Here is a 15,834-nt window from a genome sequence, read left to right as displayed (position 1 = left end):
TTCGAGTGAATATATTTCATGAGTGAGCAGAGCAAATGAGGCTCGCCATTTTGACAATGCGCATGATTTCAGCGGGAAAACATTGAGAGTTATGTCATTGGAGTGAAATATGGGGAATTATTTATTATGCATACAGGACACCTTTTCGATGGAATAAAAACGTATTCTATTCCCTTCTAGCAGGTTTAATTCATTTGGTTTGATAGCATGCAATATTGTTAGCATATCGCTTATCCTACGTGTATTGTCACTCTACCCACTGGAAAATGAGCATTGAATGTGGTTTCCGATACTGCATGGTTGTCAACAACATATCGCACATCGGAGACGTAAAACTTCCATGCTAGAGAGCGACTATGACAATTTGTAAACAAACATGGCTGCCAGGTTTGCTTCATTAAATACAGAAGATTTTGAGAGACTTTTGAAAGAGAAAGACGCGTTAAACACCCAAAAGGAATGTGTATGTATAATAATATTGGCTGGCTTTTTTTTGGTGGTATATCAGATATATTTCATTCAGCAAGCATGATATTGAACTCGTCTTTGACTCGTTCACTATCATGCTAGCTGAATGGATTATATCTGATATACCACTCAACGCCAGCCAATATTATTTAAATATGTCACGGTTGTAGATCTCAATGTTCCAGATGTAGTTCATATGAAAAATATGAGATGCATGTTTCCCAGTAAAACACTCATTTCTATGATCTAATATGGACCTAAATACTAAGACAGTGCAAATCAGGTTTTTCTTTTTTCATTGATAAAAATCAGTTTCAGGCCTGCTGTTTGTCACAGCCTGGACCATGCCTATGTATTTTGGATGATATTTCTTTGAGTGTCTACTTTGTGCATAAATTGCATGTTAATGTCTGAAACCGAGGGTGTATGACATTTAGGAGCATTGAATCCAAACTTGCTTCTGTTTTTACAGAAACAGGTGTGTGACGATGTTGAGAGGCGATTAAAGATATTTGAAGAGATGTGGAGAAGTGGTAAACTCTCTCTTCCGGTCAAATGTAGGATGAATGGACTTTCCCAAGGTGAGTTTTTCTGTCGTTTTTTTGAGGGGGGGGGAGATGAGAAAAAGCAACCAAAATGTTGGTCTGTGGGTTAATAACTAGCTTTACAGAGATGTTAAACAAATTCCATTCTTATCATATCCAACATTGTCTTGTTTTCTGTAAAAATGTCTTTATTATGCGTCATAGTTTAGTTCTGAATTTGGCGTAAGTTGCTTTTGTTTATGCTTTTACCTCCTTTCACTGGAGCTAGGAGGCAAATGTACAACCCCAGTAACAAAAAAAAGCTGGGATGCTGTGTAAAACGTAAATTAAAAACAAAATGCAATGATGTGTGAATGTGTTTTGGCATATCTTCACCTGGATTTAATACAAAGATCATTATTTTTCAAACCCATAAACTTGATTTGTTATTTGTAAATATATGCTTATTCTAAATTTGATGCCTATAACATATTCCAAAATAGTTTGGACAGGGGCAGCAAAAGATTGGAAAAGCTGTGAAATGCTTAACAAACACTTGTTTGGAACATTCTACAGGAAAAAAGGCTTAATTGGTTACAGGTGATTGTATCATGATTGGATATGAAAGGGGCATCCTCCAAAGGTTCAGTCATTCATAAGTAAGGATGGGGTCAGGTTCACCACTTTTAAGAACATTTCTTAAAGGAACAGTCCACCGTACTTCCATAATGAAATATGCTCTTATCTGAATTGAGACGAGTTGCTCCGTACCTCTCCGAGCTTTGCGCGACCTCCCAGTCAGTCAGACGCGCTGTCACTCCTGTTAGCAATGTAGCTAGGCTCAGCATGGCCAATGGTATTTTTTGGGGCTGTAGTTAGATGCGACCAAACTCTTCCACGTTTTTCCTGTTTACATAGGTTTATATGACCAGTGACATGAAACAAGTTCAGTTGCACAAATTGAAACGTAGCGATTGTCTATGCTATGGAAAGTCCGCACTATAATGACAGGCGTACTAACACCTTCTGCGCGCTTCGGCAGCGCATTGATACAGCTCCGTATCAATGCGCTGCCGAAGCGCGCAGAAGGTGTTAGTACGCCTGTCATTATAGTGCGGACTTTCCATAGCATAGAAAATCGCTACGTTTCAATTTGTGCAACTGAACTTGTTTCATGTCACTGGTCATATAAACCTATGTAAACAGGAAAAACGTGGAAGAGTTTGGTCGCATCTAACTACAGCCCCAAAAAATACCATGGGCCATGCTGAGCCTAGCTACATTGCTAACAGGAGTGACAGCGCATCTGACTGCGTCTGACTGACTGGGAGGTCGCGCAAAGCTCGGAGAGGTATGGAGCAGCTCGTCTCAATTCAGATAAGAGCATATTTCATTATGGAAGTACGGTGGACTGTTCCTTTAAGATAAAATTGCGAAGAATTTCATGATTTCACCATTGACAATCCATATCATCAAAAGATTCAGAGAATCCAGAAAAATCTCTGCATATAAGGGGCAAGGCCGAACGTTGAATGTCTGTGACCTTCGATCCCTCAGGCGGTACTGCATTAAAAACAGACATGATTATGTAAAGGATGTTACTACATGGGTTCAGGAACACTTCAGAAAACTGTTGTTGATAAACACAGTTCGTTGCTGTATCTACCATGCAAAGCGAAAGTCATATATCAACAACATCCAGAAAGGCCACCAAATTCTCTGGGCCTGAGCTCATCTGAGATGGACCGTGGAAAAGTGTGCTGTGGTCTGGCAAGTCCACATTTCAGATTGTTTTTCAAAATTGTGTCCTTTGGGCTAAAGAGGAAAAGGACCATCCAGATTGTTACCAGCACAAAATTCAAAAGCCAGCATCTGTGATGGCATGGGGTTAGTGCACGTGGCATGGGTAACTTGCACATCTCTGAAGGCACCATTAATACTGAAAGATTTTGGAGCAACATATGCTCCCATCCAGACAATGCCTTTTTCAGGAATATCCCTGCTTGTTCTAGCAAGACAGTACCATGTTACAAGAGTGTAGCTTCATAGTAAAAGAGTGCGGGTGCTAAACTGGCCTGCCTGTCTCCCATTGAAAATGTGTGGTGCATTGAGGCGCAAAATATGATGGCGACCCCGGACTTTTGAGCAACTGAAATCATATATCAAGCAAGAATGGGAAAGAATTTCACATTCAGAACTTCAGCAATTAGTCTCTTTAGTTCCCAAACGTTTACTGAGTGTTTTTAAAAAATGCTGTAACATAGTTGTAAGCATGCCCTTGTCCTAACTTTTTGATATGTGTTGCAGGTGTCAGAATGAGTATACATTTTCAAAAAACAAAGTTTATCAGTTTGAACATTAAATATCTTGTCTTTGTATTGTATTCAGTTGAACATGGGTCAAAAATGATTTGCAAGTCATTACATTATTTTATTTACATTTTACACAGCGTCCCAACGTTTTTGGAATCAGGATTGGAAATGAGAAAGTAAACAAAACCTATGAGCACCATTTATTTGCTAGATGCTGAGCTTGATCACACATTTACATCCGAGTCTGTCAGATTAATTTTAATCAAATGTGGCTTCTTGAACTGTCGGACCTTCTGCCAATTATAAAAATCACACATCTAAGGAATAAAACATGATGGGGTGTGCTATCATAGGAAAATAATCAACAGAGAGGTGGTATGGAACAGATTGATGCAAAATGGGATGTTGCTATATCATCTCATCTCATTATCTCTAGCCGCTTTATCCTGTTCTACAGGGTCGCAGGCAAGCTGGAGCCTATCCCAGCTGACTATGGGCGAAAGGCGGGGTACACCCTGGACAAGTCGCCAGGTCATCACAGGGCTGACACATAGACACAGACAACCATTCACATTCACACCTACGGTCAATTTAGAGTCACCAGTTAACCTAACCTGCATGTCTTTGGATTGTGGGGGAAACCAGAGCACCCGGAGAAAACCCACGCGGACACGGGGAGAACATGCGAACTCCGCACAGAAAGGCCCTCGCCGGCCACGGGGCTCGAACCCGGACCTTCTTGCTGTGAGGCAACAGCGCTAACCACTACACCACCGTGCCACCCTGTTGCTATATCAAAGTTGATTATTTTCCTATAAGAGAACATCTCGATGTGTTTACTTCTCTTACACCACAGCTAATGGTACCAGTTTTTTACTTATTAAAGTTTAAAGTTAATAAACCCTTTGCTGAGAAACTGGAGAGCACAAAAACCTTTGTTTTAAAAACTTGTCTGAAAACACAAGTTAGACCTTAGATTCTGACTGTTACAAAGCACTGACACTGAAGACTTCTCTATAAATGTTCAATAAACATCTACTCTCAGCCATATTTACAATAATACACTTTTTAAAATTCATTTATGTGTAGCATCTGCTATATAAATCTTTGCTTAAGTTCACAATAATTAATTACAGTTGTGGTCAGAAGTCTACATACACTCATCATGGTTATGAATGTCATGGTAATTTTGGGCTGTTAATGATTTCCTTGTACTGTTCTTTTTCCAGAGTGTAGAGTAGTAGTAGTAGAGTAGAGTAACTTTATTGATCCCTAGAGGGAAATTAAAGTGTCAAGTAGCTTATACAAAAATACAAAAAACATATTAAGATACAGAGAGGGAAGAAATTACACTAGATCAACATTACACTAAATTACACTAAATCAACACTAAATTACTCTAATTCAACAAAGAGCAAAAACTTCTAGTATGGTGCAAAGAGAGATATTAAAGTAAGTGGGATGATTGTACATCATACATCTTTAATGACTTCAAAAAACAAGAATTTAGTGCACAAGTTTGAATTTATTTTGGATTTTCTCTAATCTACACAGGGTCAAAATTATACGTACATGCTCAAATGTATACATTCATGCACTTAAATCTGTTAAGTGGTGCTGAAGGTTCTACAATGTCTTTTAACTTGACAAGGCCTATTAACTTCTCATTAGTGATCATGATTGACTATAATTGGTAGTTTCTCTTTGCCAGCATTAAAAGGATGTGTTTGACAGCACTCATTGGATTGACTGATACTCAGAACCATGGGAAAGTCCAAGGAACTCTGTGAAAATCTAAGACGGAGAATCGTATATTTACACAAGTTGGGAAGGTCTCTTGGGGCCATTTCTAAACAACTGCAGATTCCAAGGTCATCAATTCAAACAATTGTGCATAAGTACAAGTTATTCGGATGTGTCACCACTTTGGCAAGGTCTGGAAGAAGACCCAAACTGTCACCCTCAGATGAGAGGAAATTGGTTAGGATGTTCAAGAACAACCCAGGCACCACCAAGGCTCAAACCTGCCATAAACTGGAAAGTGCTCGAACACCAGCATCACTGTCCACAGTGAAGCGAGTTTTACATTGCTATGGACTGAGAGGGTGCCGACCAAGAAAGAAGTCCCTGCTCCAAAATCAACACCAAGCTCGACTGAAATTTGCAGCTGTCCACATGGACAAGCCAAATGCCTTCTGGAGAAAAGTTTTATGGTCAGACGAGACAAAGATTGAGCCATTTGGCCACAACGACGAGAGATGTTTGGAGGAGTAAAGGTGAGGTTTTCAAACCTAAGCCCATGTTTACATTAGACCGTATCAGCGGATCATCAGATTAACGTTTTTAAAACAATTAGTGTGCACACAGCAACACCAATACACGATTTGTGTGCACACAGCAATACCAATACACGGATACGCTCGGCTCCGCAGGCATCCTGCGCTCCAAATCACTCCGCCCTGAACAGCGAGTGCCCTCTGGAGGGTGTGCACTCCGGCCTTGCGCAGCTCACAGAGCACGCGAATGAAGTGAACAAGCTGTGATTCGGGACTGAGCCGCTGTGTGTGTGATCCCAGCGCACATCACTTACCACTTGCAAGTGGAAGGATGGCAAGCCTAAAGACAATCATAACTACACAATGGGCAGTATTTGCATCAGTATTTGCAGTATTTTCATACTTTTATACTCTTTAATGAAAGGTGATACAAGGCGTAAGTCCGCGCCGTTTTTCAGCAGTCGTGTCACATGACCAACGCCAGCGAATCAGGAAGGTGGATGTCACAGTGACGTTGTCCAATGAGACGCCAGCTAGAGCTCAGCACAGCGTATCCGCGTATTCTGAATATTTACACAGCACCGGAGCTGACACGATCTGGATTGAATACGTGGACGCTGGCGGATTCCCGTTTCCCAGCGTTTCCAGGCGGTTTAATGTAAACGGACAGTGCATCCGCGAAGAAAACGAGACAGATACGGTCTAATGTAAACGTAGCCTAAGAACACTGTACCAGTTGTCAAGCATGGTGGTGGTAACAGCATCATGCTCTGGGGCTGTTTTGCTGCCAGTGGTACTGGTGCATTGCACAAAGTGGATGGAATAATGAAGGACTACCTTCAAATTCTTCAACTTCACCTCAAATCAACAGCTCGACGGCTGAAACTTGGACACAATTGGGTGTTCCAACAGGACAATGATCCCAAACACACATCAAAAACTGGTTTTGGAATGGATAAAGCAGGCTAACATTAAGCTTCTGGAATGGTCTTCCCAAAGCCCCAACCTCAACCCTATTGAAAATTTGTGGACTACTCTTAAAAGCCAGGTCCATGCCAGGAAGCCAACCAATTTAAATGAACTCTACCAATTCAGAAAGAAGAGTGGTTAAATATCCAGCCAGAATTGTGCCAGAAGCTTGTTCATGGCTACCCAAAGCATCTGGTCAAAGTGCAACTTGCTAAGGGACATTTAACCAAATATTAGTGGGGGTGTATGTATACATTTGAAGCTGTATGTATAATTTTGACCCTGTGTGGATTAGAGAAAATCCAAAGTAAACTCAAACTTGTGCACTCAATTCTTGTTTTTTGAAGTCATTAAAGATGTATACTGTACAATCGTTCCACCCTGGAAAAACAACAGTTCAAGGAAATCCTTAACAGCCCAAAATTTCCATGACATTCATCACACATGCAAACTCCTCACCTTTCGGCGAAATTCGCCGTTTTGGTCCCAAAATAGGTCACTTGTGTGAATCGTGTAGATCCGAAGAGTTTTTTTTTGGGGGGGGGGGGGTGTAGGCAGGCTACAACGCTATTGTTGCCAAACATTTCACTTACAAGGTTACAGCCAATCAAGATAAACAGTTACTAACACGCTTCTTTTCCATTGGAGTTCTGATCAGCTGGTGCACAACCCACTGCTGGTTGCCAGTCCTCGCTTACGAATATTCCACAGATTCAGACCGCAAAGTCACCTTTTTATAGAGAGATCTGGCAACCTCATCTCGCGACTGAATCTGAATACCAATGGAACAGTTTCCGGCGCGCTCGGGGGTGAATAACCATGGGCGGATCTACCGGGGTGGCATATGCCACTCTAAAAGAAAGCCTTGCCACCCCTGCTGCTACCCCAGTTGGCAGCGACGAATTCAAAGAAAAATTACGGCCAATTTGACATTTACGTGCGCGAATTTCCAATGTCCGACTGCGGCGAATGCAGCACGAGATAACGCCAGAGATTGGTTGTTTTGGAAAATTGAGAGGCGCGAAGCGAGGGAGCCAGGAGTCGTGAGGAAAGGAGACACGGGAGGAAAGGGGTAAAAGCTGATTAACTATCTATCAAAAAATGAAATTATAATGAATGAACAATGCTAGTATAGTTGCGATGCTGATTTTGAGAGGATAAAAATCAGGTTGGAGAAGGTTATTTAGCTAACTATACATGTAAGGCAAAAAAAAAAAAGTGTGTTTCCGGTAACCCGACCGATCGAGAATTTCCGCGTCGAAATTGCCGACCGTAAAGTTTTTATTACAAATTTCCCTCGATATTTTAGTGTAAGCAGCGTTAGTTTGTCATAATTTTTTTGTTTCAACGCATTCAAGTTGTGAAAGAAACGATAAAAAGTAAAATGTTTTGCCACTTCTATCAGCCCTCCTGGCTGTAATGCAAATTGCTTCCTCTTCAGTATACAAGTGCACTTCCATGGCAGGGAAAAACACTACATTTTGCCGCCTATGTAGTCCCCTATTTATACAAATAGGAGTCATTCAGGATTCAGCCATGTTTTTGCTCCGTGTTTTTGCTCGACCCAAGTTCTACAGTAGGCTGGGCGAGGCCGTCTGCTTTTAATGGAAGTAGCCTAGCCTAGGACGTTAAACCATATTTTCACGTTATTTCTTGATAAGGTGTTTTCACATTATCACATGAAAATATCATGAAATTACGTGTTATGTTATTACATGATAAATATATTGTAAAAACGTGATAACTCTGTTAACAATATCTTTTCACGTAATTACTTGAGTCTAAGCCAATTTATTTTTTTTGAGTGTGGCAGCAATACGCTTCCGCAGATCATAACTCGAACTCTTGTGATATTTTTTTTATTCGTTTAAAGATTTAAAACACTTATTTTATTATGATGTGTGGTATAAAGGATTCTGTGCCAAAATACTATTTTGTAAGATGTTTACTTGTGTTAATTTTTTCGAACAAAATAAAAAAATTAAGAAAAAAAAATTTCCTACCTACCGACCTTATTTTAGTATTTCATGTTACCTGAAACACACTTTTTTTTTTTTTTTTTGGCCTAATGTTAGCTAGGTCTGACATTAGTTTTGTGTAAAGTCGGCCACAAAAGTTAATATTGATTCACCGTCTGTCAAGGAAAACATTGCTATTGGCTGAAGCTTATGATTCAAATATTGAGGATCTTAAACATGAGTTACATCAGACGAGGAGAGTACTAGACAGAAAAAAGGGGGAACAGGAGAGTCCTACCACTCTCATGGAGTTCACTGTTTTTGGACCCATACCAAGATGATGATGTTGTTTTTTTTTGAGTTGTTCAGGTTGTGTAAAATAGCGGTTGTCTTGCCTGTGAGCAGTGCATCCTGTGAACGAAGTTTTTCATCTCTCAGGCTCATAAAGACTTATTTGCGGTCGACTATGACAGAAAAGAGACTATCAAGTTTGGCTGTACTCAGCATTGAATCAAAGCGCACAAAAGCATTAGATCTTGATAAATTTGTGAAGCGTTTTGCTGAGCAACATGGAAATCGCCGCATTCAGCTGTTGTAGGCATGACAAGTTCATGTTCTGCTCACTGCTGAGCCTTTACAAAGCGTGAGGGAAAAAAACTATAAAATGTGACACTGGTGTAAATGGTTTAAATCATGCTGAACTTGAAGCAGTGTTGTTATTGTTGTTTTTTAGTGTCTGTTCTTTTGCATATACAGTATAAAACTGTCCAGAAACGGTATAGACCTCATCTGAGAATGTGTGTTCTTCGTGAACAATAAAGGCATGAGATTAAGTTTATCTGTATGAGTTTGTAAATGGCAGTCTGTGCCCTTTTGTAGTGTGTACATACTATTTGTCGTCAAACTGTGATTAAATTCAGTATATATACATGTCTGTAATACGTTGCCACCCCTCAAAAATTCCTGCCCCCCTCTTGCCACCCCATAAATATTTTTCTAGATCCGCCCCTGATTTCACATAGGTGATGTCTTTAAGAAAATTGACAGACAGGGATTGGCCAGGTGTGTCCTCTGGGGTATGTCTGTTAGATAGCACAGGCAGTAATATATACCTTTTTGTAAATAGCCCACTGTGTTGTACACAGGGGTGAAAATTAACTTCACAAAATATCAAACTTTACCGGCCACTGACAAATAAATGGTACAATTTACCGGCCACTCAACAGTAACTTATTAAGACATGTTTATGGAAAGTTATTTTGTACTGTATTAAATTCAAGATGTCACTGGCTGCAATTTTTTTTGTAACGTAGACTACGAAATGTACTTTTGCGCGCGTGCCGTGTCCCCGTGCATCCTTCTCACCTTTTTCACCCCTGACCAGTTTGCATGCCTGTTCATGCCCATGATGAGTGTATTTAAACTTCTGACCACAACTGTAATTTGAATGTGTGTCAATATAAACATGATTTCATCTTGCAGCTGGAACTACTTTTACAGCTGCTGTTATAGAAAACTAATCAACACCATCAAATAATCATAAGAATTCAACAGTGCTGTGGTATAAACATTTTATTTTAGCTTTGTCCGTTTGATATTTATTAATTAGACAATCTTAAATACTGCTAATGCTCCTCAGATTATTTTAAGTAGTGCATGATCCATGACATTAGGGGTTGGGTGCACCATGACTACCTATCATTTTCACACACATTTTTACACGATTTTTATAAAAATCACTCAAACCATAAGTGGTTATTTAGGTGACTTTGTATGCCCTGTAATAAACTGGACAGTTAATTTTGCTTTAAAATGATGTTCCTGGAAAAAAAATTCAGTCATTGTACTTTTTGCTTCTGAAGATTTATTTATTTAACATTTTATATATATATAAAATGTGTGTGTATGTATGTGTGTGTGTGTGTGTGTGTGTGTGTGTGTGTGTATATATATATATATATATATATATATATATATATATATATATATATATATATGGGTGATTCTTAGACTACGGGTACTTTTATGTTATTTGGTCATATTTAAAAAATACTTACAATTTTGGACAAATTCCACTTTCTTTGTCACACTACCAATGAAACCCACTTAAAAAAAAATTTACTAGCTTTCTATTATGATTTTTTCATACTTTTCAACCTCCTGGAAGGTGTCAAAATCACTGTTTTCTCCTTGTCGCACACCCAGACTTTTAAACTAAAAGACTGAAAATAAAGTTTAAGAATATGACTTAGCTGGTAATTATTAATGTACCTGTATTAAATAATAGTCACATAAATACAGTGTCATATAATATTTCATTTGAGTCCATCATTAATATATTTTTTTATACAAAATATACCTGTCGCACAGTATTGGCATCATTTCCACCACAACACTGTAATGTCCTTTTAAAAAGTTTGTGAGAAAGATTGTTTGTGTGGTTACCATGGAAATCTACACTGACATCAGAGCACATGTCGAACATGGAGGGCATTTAAATTTTCATTAAAAACTACTGAAGAAAAATCAAGGTAAATATTGCTTGATCAGTAAATACATTTGTTGTACGTCATTTCCAAACATGCTGTACTGTCATGGGTGTTTTTAAAGAGATGAAAATTTTAAGTTAAATAAGAGTATCTTGCATACATGAAATGCTAAGTATTAATTCAAAGCTAATCAGTGAAGCCATCTTCCATTTTTTCACAAAAAAGTGTAGAAATGTCATTTCCACCACACTGCTCTCTGTGGTGGAAAAGACAGTATACTCTCTCATATACTCTCTCTCTCTCATACACTCAGTCACTCTCTCTTTCATACAGTACACTCACTCTCTCATACACACTCTCTCTCATACACTCTCTCTCATACGCTCACTCTCTCTCACTCTCTCTCTCTCTCATACACTCTCACACACACACTTATAGGCCTAGACTGTTACACCCATCTAAGCCCCCTTCAGGTTCAGCATTGTGGGCGTTGATACCCTGTTTTTAAGACCCTCTGTTAGGTCATCTTTCTATTAGTAGGCAGTTCCATGATGTTCCATGATACAAATCATACAATTTCAGGAGTTAGTTACAGTTTCAAGTACAGAGTGTTCATTTAAGAGACCAATTAGAAATTTTCAGAATCCACTTTTTAATATTTCTGCCTTAAGCCATAGGTTTAATGAGTTATTTGCAGCCTATGAACTGTACTCATTCATGTTTGAGACATCAAGTCAAACTGTTTGATGAAATTCAGATATTGGCTTGGCACTAAACTAAAAACGGGTGTGTTTTAATTATTTTGTGAACTGTGAAATGAGTTTTATAATTTTTCTAATAAATATACTTTTATGTCAATTCATTGTCATTTCCACAACACCTGGTCATTTCCACCACCACATGTCATTTCCATCACCACACATATTTTTTGAAAATATTCAAACAGTTCTCATCACACATTAAAACTATATGCACAGTTTCTGAGATCTTGTGTTATTTAACATAAAAAATAATGCTATTTATTTTCTAACAAGGTCCTACCCAAACCAACGTTAAGTTTCCCACTGTGACAGGTGTTCAATACAGCATTTGGTCCATAGGACAGTTAATTTATTTCATTTAAAAATGCATGGTTGTTTTATATCATGGACAAATGGGTAAAGTTACTTACAAACATGATCCTAAACAATTATTAAATGGTGTAATTTATTCTACTTTTACTTTACAGTTGTAGATTAAGATGTGGTGGAAATGACGTTTCTTCACTGCGGGTCAGATAAAATGTCAAAAATAACAATTTGTCTTGTAATCTAAGTTTGAACTCTTACATATCTTAAAACTAGGTATGTTATTTAAATGTATGATACTGAATTAGGTAAATTTTGAAAGTTTTTTTTTTTCATCAACTTCACAATGGTAAAAGTGCCCCTAGTTGAAGAAACGCCCATATATATATATATATATATATATATATATATATATATATATATATATATATATATATATATATATATATATACACATACACATATATATATATATATATATATATATATATATATATATACACACACATACACATATATATATATATATATATATATATATATATATATATAGTGTGTGTGTATATGTGTATGTATGCATGTGTATGTATGTATATAGATATGTGTGTGTATATATATATATATATATATATATATATATATATATATAGTGTGTGTGTGTATATATATTTATTTATATGTGTATATATGTATGTGATTGGTTGGTTGGTTGGTTGGTTGGTTTTTTATATATAACTAAGCCTTAATTAACAAATCTGTTCCTTGATTTAAGTTCGGCTTTCTGCGAAATGACACTTGTCTGACTTTGTTTTTTAAAGAGCTGAGTGATAAGAATTGGGACAAAGCAGATGAGATCCACCGAGCTCTGATGGTGGACTACGTTAATGAAGTGAGTCAGTGGATGGTGGGTGTCAAGCGTCTCATTGCAGAAACTCGCAACCTGAGTCCAGATCTGCTCCACACAGAAGTTATGACTCCAAGCAAGGCCTCTGCTAATCCATTGCAATGAGGATGTGTTTTAGGCTTTCCTCCGTTTCTTCTGAGCCTTACTGATTACAGGACACTACTCCATTAAACCCTTTTTCCTGAGCTGCTATGACTTATGGGAGAGAGATTTTGTGTTAATGCTGCAATACCGCAGTGCTATTAATACTATCATAATAGTATATGATATTTTGGCAATTTATTACTCTTTATATCACTGATTATATGGGTAGAATGTGAACTGAGCGAGGGTTAATATCGGTGAAAGATGTTATGGTTTTAATGGACTTTTATGAATTTATGGATATACTAGTCCATCTCAAACAACTAGAATATATCAATTTTTTTTCATAATTTAACTCACAAAGGCAAACATTCATGTGTTCTATACATTACGTGTCAAGTGAAATATTTCAAGTCTTTTTTGTTTTAATATGATTATTATGGCTTATACATCACGAAAATCAGAAATCCAGTATCTTGAATTATTTGAATATTTCTTAAAATCAATCAAAAAAGGATTTACAATACAGAAATGTCAAATTTCTGAAAAGTATGTTTGTTTATACATTCAAATGCTTGGTTGGGGCTCCATGAATTACTGCATCAGTGTGGTGTGGCATGGAGGCAATCGGTCTGCGGCACTGCTGTGGTGTTATTGAAGCCCAGGTTGCTTTGATAGTGGCCTTCAGCCTGTCTGTATTTTTGGGTTGGGTGTTTCTCATCTTCCTCTTGACAATATCCCATAGATTCTTTATGGGATTCCGGTTAGGCAAGTTGGCTGGCCAATCAAGCACAGTAATGTCATTTGGTAGTAGTTTTGGCACTGTGGGCAGGTGCTAAGTCCTGCTGGAAAAGGAAATCTGCATCTCCATAAAGCTTGTCAGCAGATGGAAGCATAAAGTGCTCTAAAATCTCCTGATAGTTGGCTGCGTTGACTTTGGACTTGATAAAACACAGTGGACCAACACCAGCAGATGACATGGCACCCCAAATTATCACAGACTGCAGAAACGTCACGCTGGACTGCAAACACCTTGGATTCTGTGCCTTTCCCCTCTTCTTCCAGATTCTAGGACCTTGATTTCCAAATGGAATGCAAAATTTACTTTCATCTGAAAAGAGGACTTTGGACCACTGAGCAATAGTCCAGTCCTTTCTCTCCTTAGCCCAATGCTTCTGACGTTGTCTCTGGTTCAGGAGTGGGTTGATATTTGTAGCCCCTTTCCTGAAGATGTTTGTGCGTGGTGGCTCTTGATGCACTGACACCAGCCTCAGTTCACTCCTTGTGAAACTCTCCCAAGTTCTTGAATCTGATATGTCCACAAGTGCTAGCGGCTGGTGGTGTTCTGTGCCTACATAGACAGTCTGCACTGAATACTCAATCCTGGGGAGAGCCTTGCCTTTCAATGTTCAAGCGATTTTATATGTAGGTTTGTTTGTTTGTTTAAATACATCTCCGCTGCCCATAATTTGCTGCAAATCCAACAAGTTCACTGTGACATTGTCTTCGATTCAGGTCTCGCATGACTGGAAACAATGCCATATTTGTTAAACGATTCTCATGCTCTGATTGGCTGAGAAGGACCACGTGACCACGCCGTAGCGTAGGTAGTTATGTTACACCATGTAGTTATGTTACAGAGCCAGGCAGCATACTACAGAGGGTAACTGAAAAAGCAAAGCATACACACATCTGGAGGGAAATTTCACTCATATTTTGTAAGTATTTTACAGGGAAATGGTTAGCTGAGAATGCACCAGAAGGCATGTAAATTTCAAACTTTTCTGGGGGGGACCATGCCCCCAGAACCCCCTAGCATTAGCACACCTTAGGTATGCCACAGCAGCTTCGTCACTGGAAATTCCAGAGCAACCTACTACTTTTTTTTTAAGCCGGCTACTTCAGATTTTCTAGAAAACCCCGTTGAATAGACTTTTCTTGACAATCCTGTCAAGGCTGTGATCATCTCCATTGCTTGTGCACTTTTTCCAGCCAGCCTTTTCAGCAGTGACCGTCTGTGGCCTACCCTCCTTGTGGAGGGTGTCGATGAACAACATCTGGACAACTGTCAAATCAGCAGTCTTCCCCCATGATTGTGGTTGTATGTACTGAACTAGACCAAGAGATACATGATATTTACTGTTTTACTCAAGCTTGAAATGCTCTAATATTTTGAGGTGTGTGTGGGTTTTATTTTTATTTATTTATTTTCTGTGCTGTGGGCCATAATTATCAAAATAGAAAAATACTTAAAACATTTTAGTTTCAGTGTAATAAGTCTTAAAGATGTTAAATTTTCAGTTTGTTAAATAACTGATGGAAAATAAACTTATTATTATATTGTTTGAGATGCACTAGTAGTTTTGTGTCAGTAAAGGCAACTTTCCAGATCTACAGTCTTAGAGAATGAAATTGCAATACCATATTATGAGAACAATAAGTTTTCATTTTTTCTATGCAACTATACATCGTCCCCAACCTCCGTGTTGGGGTGGCATGACTGTTTGTTTCTACTGTTTTCCATCCTTTCATCAAATTGTTGGATAAGTAATGTATAATTAAATAACTGTAAAGCTACAGTCCCTGATTCTCATTTATCAACGTATGTGTAGAACAAATTCTGAGTTTGTGTGTAAAAGCTATCAGGGTTGCAGAAGGAAAATTGATATCACATGTGCTTACACATAGCTATGAATCTCTCACTTTCTAAGTTGATGGGCCTGCGCACGGCCAAACTCCTCTGCATTAAGACACCCCCAAATCAACATATATGGTAAACAATG

At 38.3% G+C, this 15,834-nt stretch overlaps 1 protein-coding gene across 2 annotated transcripts in view; it reads left to right on the top strand.

The window, feature by feature from the left end:
* sra1 (steroid receptor RNA activator 1) overlaps window positions 1-15,628 on the top strand; it is a 30,443-nt gene extending 14,815 nt beyond the window's left edge. For both annotated transcript variants that reach the window (XM_060906794.1, XM_060906795.1), the window contains exons 4-5: window positions 941-1,049; window positions 12,882-15,628. In XM_060906794.1, coding sequence (XP_060762777.1) covers window positions 941-1,049; window positions 12,882-13,072 — 300 coding nt within the window. In that variant the 3' untranslated portion in view covers window positions 13,073-15,628. The remainder of the gene's footprint in view (window positions 1-940; window positions 1,050-12,881) is intronic.
* Window positions 15,629-15,834: the final 206 nt, after the last annotated feature.

This window comes from Neoarius graeffei, chromosome 24 (genome assembly GCF_027579695.1).
Source record: "Neoarius graeffei isolate fNeoGra1 chromosome 24, fNeoGra1.pri, whole genome shotgun sequence".
NCBI lineage: Eukaryota > Metazoa > Chordata > Actinopteri > Siluriformes > Ariidae > Neoarius > Neoarius graeffei.
Note: the sequence above shows the minus strand (reverse complement) of the source record. Positions and strands in the feature narration are given on the sequence as shown.